Here is a 16718-nt window from a genome sequence, read left to right as displayed (position 1 = left end):
GTCAGAACTTCTGAAGTTACAGAGCCTTGTCGCTGAATGCTGAGGTGCATAATGCATAAAAAGTCGCTAACATTCTGTTGACAAACCTCCTTTGGCAAGCGTCAGCACACAAACTGTGTGGCAGGAGCTTCATGGCATGGGTTTCAGTGGCCGAGCAGCTACATTCAGGTCTTACATCATCAAACACAATGCCAAGCGTCAGATGGAGTGGTGTCATTTGTGTGCTTCCAACTTTGTGGGAACATTTTGGGGAAGGCCCTTTTCTGTTCCAGCAAGCAAGCTCCATGAAGGCATGGCTGGGTGAATTTGGTGTGGAAGAATGACTGGCCTGCACAGAGCCCTGACCTCAACCCCATCGTACGCCTTTGGGATGAACTAAAAGGGAAATTGCAAGCCAGACCCTTTCGTCCAACATCAGTGACTGACTTCACAAATGCTCTTTTGGATGAATGGGCAAAGATTCCCATGGGCACACTCCAAAATCTTGTAGAAAGCTTCCCAGAAGAGTGGAAGCTGTTATAGTTGCAAAGGGGGCACCAACTCCATGTCAATGGCTGAGGATTTAGAATGGGGTGTCATAAAAGCTCCTGTAGATGTGATGTATAAGTGCCCCAATACTTTTGCCCATATAGTGTACATATATAACTATACCCTAACAGAAAACCCCTTAACTCAAAGAAACTGACAACAGAAGGCAATGAGCAGGTGCAAAAGCAAGGTGATAGCAGATAGAGATCAGGTTAAAAACACAAGTGTTCTTTTACCTTATGCATGTAAGGCCACACTCTTGTTAGGTTTAGGTTCTTAGCAATTTAATGAACAATTTTTTTAATAATAGTAAGCCTTAAGAGTAGGCATTAAATAAGGCTGCAGTTTAAATGGTTAACCCCTAACATGGCCATGTACAAACTTTAATTGGGTACTTATCTAATGTAAAAATAATTTTGCCAGTCTGTGCTATAGTTCATGTAGTTACTGAATAGTAAGCATTAGTTTGTAACCAGTCTGAGATTTTGAGGAGTTAAATATGTAATTATTGATTTAAAAGCATTTTAAAATAACATTACTAAATAACGTAAAAGTACTTAAAAGTACTTTTTAAAACTTAAAAATACTTAAAAGATTTTCATTGGCCATTATAAAACACAAGTACCTCTTGTGCTAATTATAAATGCAAACCCGCATACACTCCGCGTTACTAGCTGCATTGCATATTAGCATAGGATTGCATAGGATTTGTCATTAGCATCTTCTATCGTCAGGAACAGAACACTCTCTCCTCGTTAAGACCTCCTTGAGCTTGGTTTGAATAATTGATCGGAATAAACATTCACTTCTGTCCAGGGGAGCTAATTAGACAAGACTAATTAATCCCTCTCTTAAAGTTTTCCTTTCCCTGTTGTCTTCTCACTATCCCAGGTTTGAGTCTGAAGAGTGAGTCGGCTCGTTTGTCATGCTCAGAGCGAGTCGGGTCACAGTCCAAAGGGGCGGAGAGAGTCAGCTTAGGCTCCCACGGCAGCTCTGCATTTCAGCCAATCACAGCCAGCTGCAAAATTATCCCCCAGGGCCAGGTACCCAGTCCTGCAGAGTCACCTGGGAAGTCCTTCCAGCCAATCACCATGAGTTGTAAAATCGTTTCTGGTGTGTTTATAGTTTCTTTATTCATTTGTTTGTATAAAAATACAAATATGAGCTCCTAAATTGTATTTATTTGTTGTCCTTTAGTTTGATTCTATATTTGTGACTGGTTATAATTTTGACTTGTGGCAAAAATATGACAAAATGTAATTTTTTACAATATCTTTATACTACATTAATATGAGTACACTTCTAATAACACCTTAATTTAAGTCTTCCAGAATGTAATTTTAGAATGTAAAGATTATTTTTTAGTTTGCTGTATTTATTTTTTCATGCTTATTTTACATTTTGCAGTTGTATGAATTAGAGATGACGATGGCTGAGCTATACAACAGTATCGGTATCATGATAAATACAGCATTTTCAGTCCTTGATTGTTTTAAAATTTACTCTGTGTTTATATGTGTGTCCCAGGCTCTCCTATCTCCACCCCCAGTCACTCCCCTTTGTCACGGACACCGACTTCCACTCCCGTGCATATGAAGGCCAGCTCGTCTGTCATCAACAATCCGTACCTCATTGTTGACAAGCCAGGTCAGGTGATCGGCATGACCACACCCACCGGTGCATCTACAGGTATGTTTATTTGTTTTAGAGTAATATTTTAACTTTTTACTCTTTACAATTTAGTTTTTCATTTTTATGTTTCCTTTGTTTTGCTTTTTATTATTACTTATATTACTTATTCTTTACTTATTTGTTTTTTTTACCTGGTGCCCCATCTATATGATACCTCCTGTAGTGTCAGAAACTGAATTATATACAAATTCTTAGGCAACCACACACACACACTTTGCCCTGTTGTTAGACTCCCAGACATTAGATACAGAGCATGGTGGGGAAGGAGTGGCTTAATATGAACAAAGGAGAGAGAAAACACTGTACAGCCAATCACAGAGAGAGGTAGAGCCTGAAGATACTGTACAAAAATAATGTACACATGGGTATTTGAAATGTATTTGAAACCATTTTTTAGTAAGTTTAGTAAACTTTCTTGTATTCGAAAACGTAATTGAAATGTAAGCTGGTTAGAACACCACAGGTTTGGTTCCTGGCAGATACCAACATCTGATACCACCTGATACCAAGTGATGTAAGCCAATGAACAAACAACTCAAGCAGGCAGTGAATGAGGGTCTGCTCACACAAGTCTTGCTGAAGCCAAGTCACTGGTCACTTTAAACATTCTGCTTTGGTATATTCCCCATCAGACGTGATTTCACCCTGTTTTTGAAGCACACACAAGCACAGTCACAAACATTTCCCCAGTAGGAGACATGCAGACTAACAAAACAGAGGCGATATGTGTCTGTGTATGCCGACTTTACTGTTTGATGGAATAGATTTGTAATATTGAAGTATAAACTTTAATGTAGTGATTTATTTATTTATTATTTTAAAAAATGTAATTGTCTTTGTAAAGTATGCTATAGAGAGACCCACCCATGAACATCACCGCCTGGTTTTAGTTTCAGTGCACAGTGTAGCACAGCTTAGCACAGCTTAGCAGAGCTTCTGTAGCACTGTTTCAGTGTGTTTAATCAGTACTCAGAAGCACAGCATGTAATTTTGAAAGCAGTTGTTTTATTGATAATTGTTTTTAGACAGAGCTCTCTGTAGAGGCTGTGTTTCATGTAACAGGTAATCAGACCAAGCATATTTGTCTAAAATGAGTATATAAATCATAGGCTTTTTTCATACACAAAGGACAACTCAAACATACAGTGAGAGATGTCATCAAAGAACCATTTTTGAAGACCGTTTTGAAGAGACAGATGAGGATCAAAACTGTGAAACATACTTTGCCTATAGCTGTACAAAAGTGCTTTTCTGACATGCAACAAGACCCTGTCTTCTCCTCTGCAGTGTTAGACCAATCCAAGGTAACTGTAGGATATGTAGCATAGTTAGCTGATGCTATTCATTTAAGATCAGCTAGATTTCCATGATGCAACTGTTAATGTACGCTGCACTTATTTACACTAACAGCGAGTAACTTAAGTTTAAGTAGGTTGCTCATGGTATTGGAAATGATATTGGCAAGTTCTGAAAAACATGTATTCAAACTTGTATTCGGTTTGCAAAAAAATGGTTTTAGTACATCACTAACATGAACATATATGACATCACTTCTTATTGTATTGATGTGTTTATTTTGTACATTTTTTGTACCAATATTTTCTCAGGTGCCTGAGAGTACAGTGCTGTTATTAAAGAGAAATAAATCATTTGAAAATAAAAGAGGGGAAGACTTGATAGCAGAGAGACAAAGATAAAGATAGATTACATAGACAGAGATGAGAGAGGTAGATAAAGTCAGAGAGAGAGAGAGACTGGTTCAGTGTCGTTTGTCCTTTGAGTGACGAGAACAAACAGGAAATGTCACGTGTGTCAGAGATCTCAAGGCTTGTAGAAATGCACGCACATAGGATTTATTTAAGATCCAACCATACCTTTCCCGTGACTCAGGATGTGACATGAGGGTGGGTTGCCATAGCAACCACTTTGCTGAGCAATGCGGAGAGTGTGTGCTGGAATATGAAGGACTGAATCAGTGTTGCAGCCCTGAGTGTGTGTGCTTGTATGTACGCCTCTTATATACTCTTGCATGTATAAAGTCGTATGCAAAAGTTTGGATGAAAAATTTCTGTTCCTAATAAATAAGTCAAATCAAATCAAATCAAATTTATTTATATAGCGCTTTTTACAACTGATGTTGTCACAAAGCAGCTTTACAAAAATGGGAATCACAGCACAGAGAATCAGACAAAACACTGAACATAATATACAGAATATACAGAACCCCCGTGAGCGCTGAGGCAAGGAAAAACTCCCTCAGAGCTGGAGGAGGAAGAAACCTCGGGAGGACCAAGACTCACATCTAAAGGGGGGACCATCCTACCACTGGTCAGACAACTTATAAGTTAAACATTGAAAAGTCAATTTTACATCCACGCAGTTCTAATATATTCAGGTGTGTATAATCAACAGTGGAAACAATTAGAGTTCATATAGATTTGGATGTGATCTGTAGTGGAGAAGCTGCGTTCCAGAAACTTCCATCAGTCTGGTCAATCAGGGGGACAGGGGGACTTGAGGGTGGGACATCCATCAGTATTGGGCCGGACCGGTGGACAGTCAGTAACTCGGAGGAAGGAAAGATTTAGGAATTAGTTTAGACTGGATTTATGAAGAACAGAAAATGTAAAAAATTATCAGAGTGTGACTAATGACTCCGGCAGGTCTGAATATAACAGCCTAACTAAAGGGAGAGAGCCAGAAGGTAACATAGACACGGAGGCTCCCTGAGACACTGGCATTCACCCACTCCACCGTCCACAAACCTGAGTGACTGCATGTAGTGAGTGACAGCAGCACCAGCATCTCAGTTTACCCACAATTCACTATGTCCATGAACCCCTGGATCTGCAGCCTTATCTAAAGGGAATTAACATTAACTACCAAAAGCTAAACTAAACAAGTAAGTTTTTAGTCTAGACTTAAAGATTGAGACTGTGTCTGAGTCCCGAACATTATCGGGGAGATTATTCCAGAGTTGGGGCGCTTTATAAGAGAAAGCTCTTCCTCCTGCAGAGCTTCTCTGAATTTTGGGAACTACTAGGAAGCCAGCACCCTGTGATCTAAGTAAGTGAAAATAAGTCAGAAAACACAAACTTATTTGGGGCATAAAAAACATGTTGTCTGTGCCAATGTTATGACACATTTTATATTTAGTCTTTTTTTCCAGTATTTTAAGCTAAGTATGCCATATTTAATTGATGTTCCCTGTAAAGGATCTGGATTTTCTTCACTGAAACAATCAAATTAAAAAAATGTATTTGTTCAGGAGTGTTCAAAAGTTTGCATACAACTGTGTGCAACAGCAACACAACTTATTATTAACTGTAGTTCTCATACAACACAGCAGTACTGCTCATTTGTATTTGTAGTCATCATACAGCACCTGGTTTGGCTCAGGAGTGCTTCATTATATCAAATATGGAACTAAAAACATCTGGAACCAACTTTTGTTCATCAAATTAGCCCACAAGACATGAATGACTTTTTTCAAAAGAAGATTTTTTTTTGTTTGTTTTTTTTTTTTAACACACTTTTTACTCATATTTATTTTCATTCATTCTAAAGATATACAGTGTTTTTACTAGTAAAGGAAACGGTCAATAGCAAGGTGATTCGTGCTTATATATTTTTTTTCCCTTCTGAACAACACTGCATCAGTACTGCACACACACTCCCACACACACTTTCAGAGCCCACTGAATCAACTATAGATGAGGGCTTGGTGTGGGCGTTTGGAACTCTTTGGCGTATAACTAATGCATCAGCTGTTGAAGCCAGCCTTTCTCTAAAACCCTGTGGATTTGAAGTAGTGGGAGTCCAGGTGGTCAGATTAAAGATAAAAACCTACCACAAAGCCTAAAAACATTCTTCTTACTTCAATATTAGCGATTTAATAAGGCAGATGATATCAGCATAGACCGGTCATTCAACAATGACCATTTTCATGTTTTCTCTGGTTCAGTGTTTCAAGTAGATTCACACCGCTGAGTCATGATTTTCTGTGCATCACTCCTCTAAATGGGACCCAAAAACGAACTGAACTTCCAAGGTGGTTTCACTATGACTGATGCACAAGTTTCATTTACTGTAACGGTATCATGGCTGTTGCTTACCTTATTAAATAGATTGAGTATCAGACAGAAATGACACCATTGATGTGCCTTTATAAAATAAAAAAATGGACACATCAGATTCTCTTTGCATATCGTTGCCATCATGGAAAAGAATTGTATCTCCATTTTTGTTGCTTTTTACTTTTTTGCATAATTTGAAAATTCTAGTTATGCTTTGCATTCTGTTAAAATATGATGAACGGACCGATAGAAATAGTCCAAAATTCACTGGAAATAGTTTGGATACTTTAATTTTCATTACAAATTATGAAAGTTTTCCTCTGTCCGAAAGTTACCATTTTGGAGGTTTTGTTCCAACAGTGATTAATACATTCATTTTACTGAAGGCTCCAAATACAGCTAATATTTATAAATGTTCACATTACAGGCAAACTTTTTTGTTTAAGGAAATTAAATGTTTCTCTACAAAGCACTGCAGCATGTCAAAATAAAAGCACCTATTAACAAAGGGTGGCTTCACACCAAAATAAAATCTGTCAAGAAACCTTTTCTGAGTCTGTTGTGCTTCATGCCAGCTTCATCATCAAATAACTATTTAAAACTTTATGTCAGGGTGATGTAGGCCAAATGATCAGACACAAAATAAATAAGAAGAATAGGGTTGTATATTACACACTTGTCAAGCATTCCTCACCCTAAAAACCCTTAATTGCCAACATTTCTTACAATAGATGCCATTATTTGGACATTATATCAGGTACACAGATTTAGAATTTAAGAAACAAAGTGACCAGATCGATACTACATTGGAAGAGATCTTGAATTCAGATATGGGAATCAGTATGAGCAGAGAAAGTCAGATCAGCTGGCAGTATACTTCAAACAATGAAAACAAAATCCAACTAATGCTAAACCTGTTGTCATGTGTATAATCTTCTAGACCTAGCAATACTAGAATACTTCTAGAATACTGCCTCTGTGCATTGCACAAATCGCAAACCACACTGTCCATATTTGGCTTTACCAAGGTGGCATCTGGGTTCTAGAGGAGCTGTTGCATGACCAGCAAATGGTTTGAGATCATTACGAAGAAAAGATATGAATTCAGTTTTTAGTGTGGTTGCATTGTGAACACAAGATGGCTTTGTATTCCTCCTGCAACCAACGCTATTTATTATTTATTTTAAATATACAGTATATCTATAGAACAGTTAGTTACAGCACCTTACATACGCTGTACTGCTGCTGTGAGGATATTACTGTTTTACATCTATTACTTGCACAGAACACGGCTGTTTACATCTGTTACTTGCAACGTGCACTTTATGAACCACTGCGCTACATACTTGCACATGTAACTTTAATTTTTCTTTGAGCTTTGCACATATAACTACTTTTTTACTATTGTTTTTAGTGTTATTCTTGTAGTTTCTATTTATGTATATTTCTGTTTTTTTACATTGATTACATTAAGATTATATTTGGTGAATGGAGGAACAGCAAAGTATTTCATTGTACAGTTTTTGCTGTGCATATGCCATTAAAATTGAATCTTGAATCAAAAGTTCATTTGCAGTGATTGTGATTCTCTGTCCCAGCCTTGTGAAACCCATGAACTTTACATTTCTTCGTTTCCTAAGGAAGAGCACTTAACTGATGTGTATTTCTGGATATTTTTCATCAGGCAGTCCGTCAACCAAGCAAAGTGGTTCAGCCCAGGGTGCACGCTCACCTGCTCCAAAAGTCCACGGCAGTGGCTTCCTCTCATCTGGAGTCAAGGTGAGTAACACAGAAAGACAAGAGTTTTGCATAGGTGTGAGTTTTGCACTTGTAGATGAATAAGGTAGGCTGGATCTTAATATTTATGATATGTTCACATAAATTGATTAGAGGTGTGAAATAAGGCAGTATTGTGAATATTATGGTAATTGAAAAGGAATAATTCAGCGAAAACTCGCAGTCTTTTAGCATTGTAGCTACAAGGCTCATGTTGTTAACAAATATGAAGTCAGTAATCACTAGGGGTGGGTATCTCTAGTCACTGATGCGATTTATAAAACGATGCATCATGATGCATCTTTTTTCCTATACAGGATTTCTTTTTTTCTCACTGTGTGAGGACGTAGTAGTTTGTAATGAAAGTATTTGTAATGATCCATAATGAATTTACTTTCATTGTCTTTTAATAGTAAAACAAACTGCAGAGATCAGGCAAGTCAACTGGAAGGCTCTCATTGACAGCTCTTGTTTGGAGCACATGAGACACTGGCTGCCACACATCTGTGATAATATCAACACGTGCCGTCACATTGACATAAGATTCTGTGGCAGTGTCCACACATCACATTAGAGCTATTCATTTTCTTCAGTCATTCCATAAGTTTGGCTTTAGTGTTTGTGGGGGGGGGGGCTCTTGCAGCAATGTTGCAGCTCCACAGCTGAATTATATTTTCAGGTAAAAATTTACTTTGCAGTAAAATAAAGCTCTGCTGAATGTTCCAACACAATTTTAACAATAGATGGCCTTAAATGCTGCTTATTCACCTCCCTATAACCCCTTGGTATGCAGACTGAAGGTTGCATAGCAATTCAGACAGTGCCATCTAGCTAGTAGCTAACGAAGAGGCAAAGAGACAGATTTAAGGCGAACATTTGGAGACAAATGGACTTATTTGCATTTATATGCACTGCTGCTGGTTTCCTGGTACTTTTAATCTGCAACAAGAAGCTGACAAACACTAAAAAGTCGCAAGGCTGAAGTCAACTTCTCTTTCTAATTTTCCTGTTCCACCTTAAGTGATGCAGCAGTTACATTCTGATGCCTCAGGCACTGTTTAAGGTGAAACAGGACAATTCCAATAAGAAGCTGGCGAAGGACAAAACTGATTTCACCCTTGTAAAATGTTGAATGTTGAAAGACATTTTACAAGAAACTATTCTACTGTTGAAGAAAAGTGTCCTGTCAGATGGGAGGGAGTGGCTATAGCTGAGCGAAAGCTTCAAGCAGAGCAAAGTATTTGTTTTCATTTATACTAATGCATCAGCACATACTGAGACGTATTGCACGTAAAATGTTGTGTCTGCCAAGGTGGTTTGATTTTGTTTGAAAGGAAAAAATAGCTGTTCTTGCCAAACCCTTACCACTTACCACTTAACCCACATCCAGATCTTCATTAATGTCACAGACTTTTCAGTGTTGTTTTGGACACAGTATGACTTGTGAACTATAAAAATGAAAACACTATGTAGGTGGATGTTGCAGTCGTTTATTTTAGACACCAGGTACTAGGCTTGTTTCTGCCTGCCATTCAGATTATGTTAGTGACTAATGATTGAGTGATTCTTTTTACTGCTACACAACAGTTGTTTCCAGTGCACCAAGATGTGATACAGGTGTGTAGTGGTGCAATAAAAATAAACAATGTCACACAAATTCAGTAAACAATTTACAATACAGTACACAACATTAAGTATAAGAGAGCCACAGAAACCTACACAAAAATTGTACAAAGGTTGGAATTTTTGATACTTGAACAGTACTGTATGGACAGCAGAAAGGTGGCTTTTTTATATAGAATAACTTCCTTCTTGTTCAATGTTTTCAGTGTTATGCAAACCTCTTGGTAATTGTTTACCAATGAGCCCAGATCCAATCTGAAGCAGACATATTGTCATGCTTTATGGCAGCAAGTACAGATCATCTTATTAGTTATGATACAACCCACTGGGCTACTTCATATTATGTTTATTTGTGACCTAAATTCTGTGACACCTTTGAAAGATGTTTAAGTGTATTAGTGCACTGCAGTTGCTGTAATTGAGTAGCGGGTGTGTGTAGTGTGGCCTGTGCTTGTACTGCAGCTCTTTGCTTTGAGGTAAGATTTGACTCTTTGATGTAAGATTATTCAGTGCTGTGATGTTTCAGCTCCTTTTTTCTGTGCCACCCTCTTTCCTCCCTTTCTGTCCTTTTCCTGTCCTCTCTCATCCCCCCTCCTGTTTCTTTTACTCCTTTGTCCCTGCCCCCTCTTTGTTCATCACTTCTCTCTTTCTCATTTTTCTTTCACTGTTCTTTCTCAGCTATGTCCCATTTCATTTCTTATCTACACTATATATTATCTTTTTAACTTTTTCCTTCTCTTTGTTTCATTCTTTCTTTCATTCTTTCCATTTCTTTCTTGTCTTTGTTTTTCTCTTGTTTCTTTCACTCTGTATCTTATTCCTTCTCTCTCCTTTCTCTCTTTCTTGCTCTCTTTTTTCTGTTCTCCCTTTTCCTCTACTTCTTTGTCTCTCTTTCTCTTTGTCTTTTGTCTCTCCTCACTCTCTTTCTTTCTTTCTTTCTTTCTTTCTTTCTTTCTTTCTTTCTTTCTTTCTCTCTCTCTCTCTCTCTTTCTTTCTCTCTCTCTCTCTCTCTCTCTCTCTCTCTCTCTCTCTCTCTCTCTCTCTCTCTCTCTCTCTCTCTCTCTCTCTCTCTGTGTCTATCTGGGTTAGGCTCAGAGGGTGTTGCAGTGTTTTCTGTCCCGCCGGCACCGCGGGCTATTTTCTCACACACAGTATATTAATAGTTCCCGCCAGGCAGCGCAGCAGCCTTCACCAGCTGCGAGTGTGTGTGAGAGAGAAAGCAGACGGTTGTGTGTGAGGGTATATGAGTGAGTGTGTGTGAGTTCTTTAAATGGGGACATCTATCTATGGCGTGATGTTGCTATCTCTGCGCCGAGAGCACCAGTATTCCACACACCTGCCGCTGCTGAAGTGTATCTGTTTATGCCACATCTGTGCTTATTACTAACAGTGGTTTGTGAAGGCATTTGTCTTTTTGTTGATTTCCTTTAGGGCTGAAACTCTTTTTTTTTTTTTTTTTTTTTTTTTTTTTTTTTTTTTTTTTGGCAATATTGATGATGTTAGTAATAAAAAAGTTAGTTCACCTATAGGCTTGTACCTACATAGGAAGGTAGTGAAATAAAATAAGTTATAAAAAAGTCTTAAAGGTGAAAAACATAACCCAAAGACTAGGAGTGTTTTCTTAAAGCAAAGTATTTTGCTGCAAAGTAGTTGCAGTGATATATACATATCATTGCTTTCCAACGAGTATCTCCAAAACTGACAGTTTTACAGAAGGCAAAAATGTTATTTACTTTTAAAGTAAGTAACTGTGAAGAGATTTCATTATGAGCTTATAAAGCACTATGTAAGATGTTTTTGTTAAAATTGAAAGATGTAACATTACTGGGTCAGAAGTCACCCTGTAAAGCCTAAAATAATCATTAAAATTTTTATTTTAATTATTGCTTCTTGGCCTTTTGGCTAGGATTAAGTGCATTATCTATTCTCATCAGTTTAATATGTGGTATGTCCTCTATATGAGGATTATATATTAAATTGATTTTTAAAACAGGGAGACAGAAGAGGGGCTTGTTCTGTCCGCTCCACACATCAACCTGATATTGCAGTATGCCTAGGACCAGTGCACCTCCTGGGGGGGCTTCATGTCCTGGAGGTTAGGGAACTGGCCCTGTAACCAGAAGGTTGCCGGTTCAATCCCCAGAGACGATAATATGTGACTGAGGTGCCCTTGAGCAAGACACCTAACCCCCAACTGCCCCCCGGGCTCTGTGGATAGGGCTGCTGACTACCCCCTAGTGTGTATGTGGTGTTTCAGTGCATGGAGGCGTTAAATGCGGAGGTGAAATTTCCCCATTGTGGGACTAATAAGGGTCACTTGATCTTAATCTTACTTGATCTTAATTTAAAAAGATAAATCAAATAATTTCAAATAAAGTCAGAGGTAATGGGTCCAACTTCACACAGGTCTCAAACACCAAATCAACATTATACTGATGAAGATATGATAATAATACTTGACAATTCACTGACTTTTGGACAAAAATGTATTTTTAAAATACATTCATTAAGTCACATGCCCTCAAAGAAAAATGTCCCCAAAGGATTTTTATGTAATTATGAACATTACATGTAAAAACTCAGAAGATGTGTAAGTTCATTGGTCATTTTAGATAATAAAGAAAATATATTTGCATCATAGACACCATGACCTCTGGCTCCTATCGTCACCACTCTGAATAAATTACAGTCTGTAAGTTTCTCTATGATGAACGTTTTACACATCTCAGAGATTTAATTGTGCAAACAAAATAAATAAAATCATCGCAGTTCCCCCTAAAGGCTGACTAGACTCTTACTCAAGTAGAAGTATTTTGGAGTCCGTGACAGACGCTGCATACTGTGTAATTGTGAAGTCCAGAAAGTTAGTTTCAGTAGTTTACTGCCTCACTAATATAATCGATAGTGACAGCTCTACTTATTATGCTGGGATGCTCTGAATAAATCTCTCTGTCTGGTGACTCAATGCAGTGAAACAGACTTATTGTAAAATCATGAAATGTGAAAACAGTTTATTTTATATTTTATAGCTACAATCACACCATGTATGCTTCATAATTTATATCAAAGTGAGTTTTCATCTAGCATGACCTAACCTCTGCAGATAAACACACACACACACTGTTCCCATTAATCTCATAGTTTTTAATCTTAATAAGTGCCTCATTAAGTGTATGTGAGACGAGTGTATGAGGTGATGTATTGAGCAGCAGCTCATCTCATGCTGTGTGAAGTAATGAGAGCAGCTTCTTGCTGAGCATTAATAGAGGACATCTCTCTCTCACACACACACACACACACACACACACACACACACACACACACACACACACACACATACAGTGTCCTGTATTTCTGATGAAGGATACTGTTAAGTGTGTGTATGAGTGTTAACCCACTGGGAAACTTTGATTCCAACAAATTGACAAAATGAACTTCCCAAACATCCAAATAACTTGAATGTCCTGATTTAGATTAAGCTCTAGTAGCTGTACTTTATCAGATGTTATGTCTTTGTTAACAGGTAATTATTAAGCAGGAGCCAGGGGAAGTCACCACTCAACCATTGCCACAGCAACAGGCAGCATCTGCAGGGGCAACGCAGCAACAGCAGTTTGTGACAGTAAAAGGAGGTCACATGATCACCATGTCACCACAGAAGAGTGCAGCAGGGTCAGGAGGTGGCGCCACACCCAGCAAGGTGTCAGCATCTTTTATTTAAGCTGCCAGTGTACTTGAAATGACAGAAGTAAACAAAATCGAACTACAGCTGAACACGGTGTCATAAGTGTACTTAAAAAGAGCTCATAAGTCTTTTTTGCCTTTTTTCATCTTTTGTCTTTTTTGCGCCGCTAGGGGCCCGCTCCATACAGTGACACAGGCAATCATAATATGTTGACCAATTACAGTGAGGATGAGGTCTTATGTTGCTTATGTTTCTAGGCCTGCTGTCAATCACTGTGTGGTCTAAAATTGTCATACAGCCCGATCAGTCAGAGATGTCATATTTTGGTGTTTGTCTGTTTAAAATATTGTTTAGGATATTTTTTTTTTTCAAATCTGCCCTTGGTTAATAATGATAAAGTCGCAGATCTCTCTCTCTCTCTCTCTCTCTCTCTCTCTCTCTCTCTCTCTCTCTCTCTCTCTCTCTCTCTCTCTCTCTCTCTCTCTCTCTCTCTCTCTCTCTCTCTCTCTCTCTGTAGATGCTGGGCATACCTGTTGGTTCTGCTCTTCAGTCCGCTGTTAAACAGGTGGCCATCAGCAGCGGTCAGATCTTGGTTGCCAAGTCCAGCCCTGTTGTCTCCAAGGTGATGGGGCAGAAACAGGTGGTGGCACAAGGTGTTGCTAAGGCCATTGTTAGTGGGGGCGGAGCTGGTGTTGCAGGCAGCATTTCTGGCCAGCAGGTGCACGCCAGTACCAAGACAACAGGATCAGGAGGTGGTGGCAAGAGCGGAGGTCAGTTCTCTCACATAGCATGTAGGTTTGCTGTGCCAGATCAGTTATAAGGGCCAGATGTGTGGAGACAAGTATGCTTCACATATCCTGCCTGTCAAAAGATGCCTTGCCTAATTTAGAAATATCTCAAGTAATTAAGAAAACATTACCTGCAAATGTTTTGTTAGCATAAAACTCTGTTCTGTATAGTCTGCAACACTCAGCTCCATGTTCATCAAAGTGCATTTTCTTTTCCAGAATATTAATGAATGCACATTTTGAACAAAGGTAGTTTGAACATGTGAAAGGTTTGAGCACTTGATCAGTGATGACATCACAACAAGGGGTTAAATTGTGTGCCCTTCGTGTTTATTCCTGAGGTAGCACTGTTATGAATATGGTCACAAGCATTGAGATGTGGAATATTATTTTTCTTAAAAATAAACCTACTTAATTTTTAATATGTTAAGTCAATGCAAGCACACTAAGGAACCATGCTCATTTGTATTAAAAACTAGGGCAGTCAAAAGATCATAGGGTTAGCAAGTCCTATTAAGATTCCTGTGCTGTGATGCTGATGTAGCCTCACATCATCAGAGTGTTTGAGGATGTCCTGATCTTCTGTGTCTGTGTTCGTAAAGCTTCTCAGAGTAGAAGTGCTGATCTAGGATCTGTACCTGCTTGCATAAAACGACTTAAGTTGGATTTTCCCTTTAAATTACTCTTAAGTATTTGCTAAGGTGAAATGTGTTGCAAATAAGGTGAAATTAATTCTTTATGTGAAATCTTCATACACCCCGAATTTCTCTTAAATCACCCCCTAAGTGTTACTTAAAGTTCCTTAACTGTCATGTTCTTTGAATAAGATTTTTGAGATATTGGAAGAGGAAAACATACTTTTGCAAGTTCCTCAAGACAAAATGGATTCTAATTGTCAAATAATAAGAAGACACAGATTTTTCCTGTAGCCGTAAGACAACCATAACTAATTAGCTGGTAAATATTGGATTTTTGATAATGTTTCCATGATTCTTTCTATGAAGGCTTCCTGCATATTTTAGAGAATGTAGGCCCAGGTGCTGAAGGAAATGTCTTCTAAATCAGTTAAATGTACATGAAACTTATGTGAATAAATATATATTTCTACACTAATAATGCATGCTCAGACTGGGTGTTGTGAGTTGTGAGGTTAGGTAGGCTAATTTGCATCCTTGTTGAGAAAGGAATTGACTGACATGCAAAATGTCAACCACAGAGTGCATGACCTAAAGAGAGACACATGCAGAGCCAGTCAAAACATTAAAATTACCAAGAAATTTATCTCTATATTTCTATCAATGTTTATTTATGTTGACTAATAAAAATGCCCATAAAACGTTTACAGTGGTATTTTCAGCCCGTAGTTGGAGATATTTGTCATGTTTCTATCTCTTTGTGTAAGAGTTGCTCCTTGCTAATGGTTAAACTAAGCATTTCATTTTTCAGTGTGACAACAGTAACACATTATCAAAACTGCTTTTGGTGGAATCAGTTAGTTTCAGTATTTAGGAAAGTTAATGGTAACACTTTATTTGGAGAGGTCCTTTTTAAATGATAATAAACTCTTATCAGTAACACGTCCGTGAAGTAGCAGTAGTGAATGATCCAAATACATTGAAGTGAATATCTTATAGATGTACTGTTGGTACATTAAGTAGATGTGTTGTAATATGTTACTTCTATTAAGCAAAACCTAACCGTACCCAAAACCTAACCCTATTCCTGGCCCTAATCCTAACCTTAACTTCAAATGCTAATCCTCATGTGTTTTTGACCTATTACTGAATGTCTGTTAAGTGTTTGTTTCGTCTGAAATGGATGCAATAGAATTTCACTACAGCAAAATCTCAGTCAAATGTATGTTTTTTCGTCACAGATGTTATTTTCATATTTTCATATCGACTATACACGTAATTTGACTAGACTTGATCAAACCTGTAAACCTGACTGTTGGCCCAGGACTCAGAAATACTCTTTCAGTTTGTAAAAATGGGTTCTATTGATGAAGATTTTCCCCATTTATGCAGTGCTTAAAAGAGCAAATCTTCATGGCAAATGTTTCTACTGCAACTGGAAATGCTTTTGAATAAGTGTCTCCACTGAGATGTACAATATGCGTGTTTATTATATTCTTTGTTAGTAAGCTCCGTGTGAGTGCTGGGGCAGTGGTGCTGTTTCAGCAGTTTCTGATTGTGTTAAGTAAGGGTACATTTGTAGACTTGTGCATTTACAGGGTGCTGGGCTGTGTTTGAAGTCTTTGAAGAGTTCATGAATGTGAGATATTAATCCTCTTTGAGTCAAAGCTGACGAGGGAAATTAGTAATAAGGCCGAAAGGCTGCATGTGTATGACAAGAAGAGTTGGGTTAGAGAAAGAAGTTGAGGGTTGTGTGTGTGTGTGTGTGTGTGTGTGTGCATGTGTGTGTGTGTGTGTGCGTGCGTTTGAGACAAAGATTGTGTATTTTTGGAGATTATATTTTCCCCCTTTAAGATTATATGGTCATTTTTCTGATTGCAGTGCTCTTTTGACTCTTGAGCATATAATCACATTT

General features: G+C 38.1%; 1 protein-coding gene and 1 non-coding gene across 7 annotated transcripts in view; both read left to right on the top strand.

The window, feature by feature from the left end:
- yeats2 (YEATS domain containing 2) overlaps window positions 1-16718 on the top strand; it is an 81861-nt gene that overhangs the window by 23669 nt on the left and 41474 nt on the right. For all 6 annotated transcript variants that reach the window (XM_017699189.2, XM_017699190.2, XM_037530956.1 and 3 more), the window contains exons 11-15: window positions 1420-1641; window positions 2056-2217; window positions 7981-8075; window positions 13219-13395; window positions 13898-14150. In XM_017699189.2, coding sequence (XP_017554678.1) covers window positions 1420-1641; window positions 2056-2217; window positions 7981-8075; window positions 13219-13395; window positions 13898-14150 — 909 coding nt within the window. The remainder of the gene's footprint in view (window positions 1-1419; window positions 1642-2055; window positions 2218-7980; window positions 8076-13218; window positions 13396-13897; window positions 14151-16718) is intronic.
- On the top strand, window positions 11578-11768 carry LOC119261650. The gene has a single exon (XR_005129144.1). It is a non-coding gene; the product is annotated as a U2 spliceosomal RNA (small nuclear RNA).

Source organism: Pygocentrus nattereri, chromosome 19, assembly GCF_015220715.1.
Source record: "Pygocentrus nattereri isolate fPygNat1 chromosome 19, fPygNat1.pri, whole genome shotgun sequence".
Taxonomy (NCBI): Eukaryota; Metazoa; Chordata; class Actinopteri; order Characiformes; family Serrasalmidae; genus Pygocentrus; species Pygocentrus nattereri.
The sequence above is the reverse complement of the archived record's forward strand: the minus strand, read 5'-3'. Positions and strand labels throughout refer to the sequence as shown.